The 6,119-nt window shown below is 46.9% G+C and overlaps 1 protein-coding gene across 1 annotated transcript; it reads right to left on the bottom strand.

The window, feature by feature from the left end:
- Window positions 1-853: 853 nt before the first annotated feature.
- On the bottom strand, window positions 854-4,996 carry LOC142589763 (chymotrypsin-elastase inhibitor ixodidin-like). The gene is made up of 2 exons (XM_075701343.1): window positions 4,514-4,996; window positions 854-1,768 (listed from the first exon to the last, which is right to left on the bottom strand). The coding sequence occupies exons 1-2, from the start codon at window positions 4,581-4,583 to the stop codon at window positions 1,542-1,544; spliced, it is 297 nt and encodes a 98-aa protein (XP_075557458.1). The 5' UTR covers window positions 4,584-4,996; the 3' UTR covers window positions 854-1,541.
- Between the last annotated feature and the right edge of the window lie 1,123 nt (window positions 4,997-6,119).

Here is a 6,119-nt window from a genome sequence, read left to right as displayed (position 1 = left end):
CAATTCTAAGCTGAGCAATTTCTATGGCAACCGGCCGACTAGTTTCATTATCACGGCTCTAACTTCATAAACGATAGCTTCATTATGTCTTGTTAAAGGCATCTTAAAGGGTGGCTCACTCTTCACACATGTGTGGCCTTCCTTGAAGCAGTTGTAAGCATCTCTTTCAGAACCGCAGTGCCATCTCCAAATGCTGTTTGGAGGTTCTAAATTCCGTCTGCTTGGATATTAGTAAGCTTTGCACATACATTTATGCGGTGTGCTTGATCAATTCACCCCGTCACTTTTTCTCAATTAAATTCGCTCGTTGATGAGATGACACTATTCAAAACAAATGCTCAAGCACAAAAGCAGACACAACCGAAGGGCACGCCACCTGCTGACTAAACAGATCACGAACCCTACTCCGACATCGCACAGTGAGGCCAAGTTGCGCCCTGTGGTTTGCTGTAAAATAAGTAAGGTCGGATACCTTCTAGGCAGGCGTTGTAACTTAGACAAATTTCATACTAAATAAACGACCTCTCTGAGCTTGTTAAAACAACAGGGAAATTGCCCAAATAACAAGTGTATGTGCTATGTGACAAGAAGCTGAATGACAAAAAAAGTGCTGATAGCAGCGCAAGAACTCGTAAGCCACCAACGAATGTGGACAGGAGCAAATACAGAATTCAGAAGTTTTCAGGCTGACAACTTCGATTTCGCATTAGCGGCGCATGTGATAATTTATATTGCCTCGTGGCGAGTCACATGATTGTCGTTAGAGGTTCGTCAAATGCACCCGGCATTCCCATTTGCGCCACCATGTCGTCACGTGTTGGCTAACGCCATTATTGATTCATGTGAACATAAGCCAGGAATCGAGTAACCTTTATTATATACATATTTTTCTTCCTGTAAAAGAAAGCTGTGACACATATACACAGAAAAGTCAGACAGCAAAGAATGCCAAAAGGAACCATAATTATTTTGTTTGTGCCAGGATCTTTTATCCCCCGGGCTTCGAAGAGTTCATGGGCACTGCGCTTTAATAGCTGGCGGACTAAAGGGCACAGTAGTCAAACGGCCCCTATTTTGGGCATATTAACATATCGCGTACGCAAATGCACCAGCGTTGTTGTTGTTGTTGTTGTTGTTGTTGTTGTTGTTGTATGAAAATAATTGTGTGGACCATTTCACTCCTGTGTAATACGTGATCGTCCTGTAGTTACCTAACTGTGGTAACTACAGCTGGTAACTCTTTGCTGGTGCCTGTAGAGACATGCTATCGCGCGCTTGTTTTCGCGTGTGTATATTGTTTCTTCATATATTATTTTATTATTTTGTATCTTCCATTGTTGCATCAGTAACAAATTCAGATTTTGGGATAGCCGGCTCTGATATAGCCATGTTCTTACAAGACTGAAAAAGAAAACATGTCCGTAAGCTTCCAAACTCCGGCCACCGAAAGAGTTGAGTATGGAAAGTGGTTTTCTGCGATCAGTGAGAACGAACGCGATCTGTCTTCGCGCAGTACAGTACCTAGTCCTTTCTTTTGCCATTTAGTGCCTGGGTTTGTCGCACTGCGCAAGGGGCACGCAGATGCCGAGGCTGTTTCTGTAGAGGCCGTGGACGCAGAAGCACTGGTAGGCACAGTCTCGAGTGCACTCGTCCGTCGGCTCGGGCTGGGCGCAGGACAGCTCGCCGCACGACGAGCTCTCGCACTCCTTGAACACCTCTCCCGGCCCGCACTGTGGGAACGAGCCTTCTCCGCTGCTCACATCTGCGGCTGAGAACAGCAGAAAACAGACAGCAGCGATTATTCTTTCGGCTCTAAACGCGCTCACTCATACAGCAGCATTCTGCGATAGTGAATTGAGTCTGTCATCTTATTTTTCGGTTGCTTGCTTGCGTGTCCATCAAATAGTTGCGCTCACCCACTGCACGGAGGAGGGGAGGGGGGGTGAATGGCTCAAGAAATATATCAGGCAAAATTACGTAACCTTTTGAGATGATAATGTACGCTATTGCGATTAATTAGCACTCGAGTGGTGGTGCATATGTAATTTCGTGATGAGAAATTCAATATTCTCGGCGATTTCAGTTACATACTTTCAAGTTTTGTAAATATGCAGCGTACGTGTTCTCGTCGGGCATGGAAGCCGAGGCAGCTAACCAGTGACCCGAGTTGTATTCTAGATCAGACAGAAGCCATCATGCAGTAACTTGTCTGTTCAAGCACATATGCCGTCGCCCATGTCGGGTCGGCGAGACAGCAGCCAGAGCCTACCTACTGGCTTAAGCTAGTAGACAACTTGGGTCACTGCGAGGCGCGACCTACAGACAGACAGACAGACAGACAGACAGACAGACAGACAGACAGACAGACAGACAGGCAGGCAGACAGACAGGCAGACAGACAGACAGACAGACAGACAGACAGACAGACAGACAGACAGACAGACAGACAGACAGACAGACAGACAGACAGACAGACAGGCAGGCAGACAGACAGGCAGACAGACAGACAGACAGACAGACAGACAGACAGACAGACAGACAGACAGACAGACAGACAGACAGACAGACAGATGAAGAGGCTCCGTGACCGTGTTCGTTATCTTATATTGATTTTTTTCTAGTTTTCCTATGCTTTATTTTCTTTTACAATTTTCTGCCTTCTTCATGTCAATTTAATGACATCACCTCAAGTAACAAGCTTTGTAAAAGGCAGGGCTGACATTTCTGCTTTTCATCCAACTCCCTCACTCACTCTATCTCTCTCTCGACAGCAGGTACTAGCCAAGAGCCAATAGGGTTCGTTCTTGAGCCAACCGTAGTTAAACGACCAAATGAGCAATTGGTCCCTAGGGTTTCTACAGCTTAGAGCCTCGTATTTGAATTAGCTTCCTGCTGGCAGTCGCTTTAGCTGCGGAAAGCCAGTCAGTGAGATAGGAATAGGACAGACCGTTTTGTTCAGCTAGGCTTAGCAGAAAACGAGGTGGAGTCCCATAGAATATCGAAGCGATAAGAACCTGTGGTCAAGCTTGGTCAGACCTATCACTAAAGGAATGTTTACAGTGACCTCTGCAATTTACACGTGAACGGACGGGCTACCAGCCGTGGCGGCTTAGTGGATATGGCGTTCGCCTGCTGAGCACGAGGTCGCCAGTTCGATCCCCGACCCCGGCGGCCATATTTCGATAGGGGTAAAGCGCAATGTCGGTCCTGTATTTCGATTTATGCGCATGTTGAAGTCGAGGGTGCGACGGACGCCCGTCAGGTCGGGATGAAACATGAAGCAATAAAACGACAGACACCCACCAAAAGAAGTACTAAAAATGAATAAATATTTTAGACATTTCGGCTTCTCTACGGAAGCCTTGTTCACAATGTGTTGAAGGAGAGTCCATGGAAGCTTCTGTATTCTTCAGCACGTGACGTAAGCATCGCGGGTATGCGGAGCATGCTAAACAACACCAAGTAGTCAAAATTGTTCTAGAGCCCTAAACGACGCAACATTCCGTAGTGCCAGTGTTGATTTTGGGACTTCGATCCCTGTGAATGAATCAGACAACCGTCAGATGACGAACAGTTAGCTGATCACGTGCTAGCGCGTTCACCTTAAGAATTGGGTTGCGAAAAGTCTTTAGCCATTAACTTCTGCACTTACCTACGCAATTTGAATGTGAACTTGCTGTGAATAGTATAGGGTGCAGTACAGAGAACTTGCTGTGGATAGTATTGATATGATGTGAATTGCATACGGGCCTGGAGAAAAGAAGTGCTAAACCCAGTAGAAAGAAATTTAAGTCCGGTAACGCTGTATTGTGGCATCCTATATGGAGGACAAAAAAAAGGGTTAGACCAAACGCTGTGTGGCTACAGGTGCTTAACCGAAACAAAGTCAATGATTCCTTTATAAATTTTGGGGAGCTTTCCTTTATTTAGAAGACACTGAAAAGGAATAAGTAGGTAAGTTGCGTTAGCAAATTACGGCTCAAGTTTTGAAAACGAGAAGGTTAGTCTTCACTTTTCCCACTAACTCTGTTTGCCTCGAATAGACAGACAAAGTTATGAAACAGTACTTTGCCTGTCAGAACAGATTTTTAATGCTTTTAGTGATTTTAGTGATTTCAGCGGTTTGGTCGTTTAGTGCTCTTCAGTGTCCCTTTAATGACTATACCAATAGACTTCCGCAAGATATTTCTTTTAGATTTACCTAAGCCAATTCCTCTGACAAAAATATTTATCAAGGTGGTTGTCCTTATTGGTCGTAGGCACTCTGAGAAAGGAACACAAACATCGAGTAAGAGGAGTTATTAATGAAAATGAACAGTCTTCTTCGTTCCGGTACATGCAAGGCCCCTCCGATACCATTAATAAAGTATTCTTTAGCGTTGCGATCCAGCGATAGCAGTATTTAGTTAGCTTCTAACGTTTCGGATCAGAATGAAAATTGCTATAGCTGGGTGCAGCGATTGCCCCTGCATCGACAAAAAGAAGAATGTACCCGGCCATTTGAGTCACTTACCAGGCAGTGCGAAGACATCGGAGGTTACCAGGACTTCAAGAAGCACCAGGACGATCCACGCGCTCCCCATGACTACTCTTCACGCACGCTTCCTCTCCGACAAGTCTGAACCCGAGCTTCGACCTCGCGTGTTGTCGGCTCCCTTCGCCAAACTCAAGATCGTGGCTCTGTCAATGCGGTTTCCGTCAATGCACTCCCGGCGAGCGTCCCAGTTGGGTTCTCTTAAAGAGGGGTGGGCTTTGAAGGATGTGGCCGGGCTTCAGCTGTTGCTTAAAGGGAACCGTACAGCTCCTTCCGTCACGAAGACGCACACGCATACGCGCGAATGCGAGTTAGCACGCGATCTCTCTCTCGGCTTGCATGGACGAGGCCAGATAAAAAAGTGTGCCGGGACGGTTGTTTCGCAGTCTTCGAGGAAATCCCGTGCCAGCCGAGTTGGTGTTTATAATTGAAAACACATCCGTCTCCCCCACGCCGCGGGTGCGAGGCGAGAGCTGTCGATGGCTCGCCGGAGGAGCTCGCTATGAACATTCAAAGGCAAGGTCAACTGAAGAGGAGAAAGTGGAGAGGGAGAGAGAGAGAGTGTGACTTTGAAGAGCGGGCTTTGATGCCAAGGCGCGCACTCACGAGCGCTGGAGATCGCGGTGGTCGGCGACGATAAGGCCGAAGCGGGGTTCGATCGCGGGTGAGAAATTAATGAGCGTCTTTACGGCGTGCCGCTGTCGGCTATGGTGTTGCGAAAGCGAGCGTTCATTCCTCTGTTGTTGTTTTTTTTTCTGCTGTTTTGTTCATGCCATGCGCTGTTCGGTTAAGGTTTTATTTTGCACGTTCTCGGGGGGGTAGGGGGGAGGCACTTACATGTATCACGCATGCATGAGCCTGTCTGGGTTTGCGTGTTTCGCGTATCTGCGTAGATGCGAATGCGTGTGTGTGTTGCGGATAGGAGGAGGGGAAGTGGTCGCGCGCGTGTTAGCGGTACATTACTGATAGCTGAAGTGAAAAAAACGCTAAAGGCGGTCAGTCTGGTCCCGATATTTACTCGCCCGTATGTTCTGCTCCACGGAATCTTAGAGAATAGGAACTGGTAAAGAAAGTTATTCCTCTTTTTCTTCTTTCTGGGAGTTTAATTATACTACGTGCTTGCTCTTTCTTTTTGTGTGTGCGTGTGTTTGCCGGAGGTGGCTGTGCATAGAACATGACGGAGACGAGTAATCGCTGCTAGTCTGATTGCACCCTTAAAGCAATGCATGCCAACCTGTAAATTTAAAATTTCTAAAACGATCTCGCGGACACCACACTGAGAAGGAAGGTAGTTAAGTTTCTTAGGCTCCAGGTCCTCCAGCCAGACGATTTTTCAAATAGATCGTCGGCGTTCGGCGACTCTGCATTCAGGGAGGCCCAACTTAGAAATAGACTAGTTTATTGGGACAAAGTCGCATGCATCGACCAGCGGTGGCCGATTATCGGCTCGCTCGCTTCACCCCTCTCATCTCTAAACACTCTTTTAAATACCCTTGCGAACTGGGGCGGTAACTTTATTTTAGGTATCTTCGCTCACATTCTACCAATCAGCTTTTCTTTTAAAGTGGACGGGACCATCAACAAC

This window comes from Dermacentor variabilis, chromosome 8, assembly GCF_050947875.1.
Source record: "Dermacentor variabilis isolate Ectoservices chromosome 8, ASM5094787v1, whole genome shotgun sequence".
Lineage (NCBI taxonomy): Eukaryota > Metazoa > Arthropoda > Arachnida > Ixodida > Ixodidae > Dermacentor > Dermacentor variabilis.
The sequence above is the reverse complement of the archived record's forward strand: the minus strand, read 5'-3'. Positions and strand labels throughout refer to the sequence as shown.

What these genes read in the sequence shown, in the direction of transcription:
- LOC142589763 (XM_075701343.1), bottom strand. Translation starts at nt 4,583, where the DNA reads ATGGGGAGCGCGTGGATCGTCCTGGTGCTTCTTGAAGTCCTGGTAACC. An exon ending in CGATGTCTTCGCACTGCCTG is followed by an intron (nt 1,769 to 4,513) that starts GTAAGTGACTCA and finishes TGCTGTTCTCAG; the next exon opens with CCGCAGATGTGAGCAGCGGA.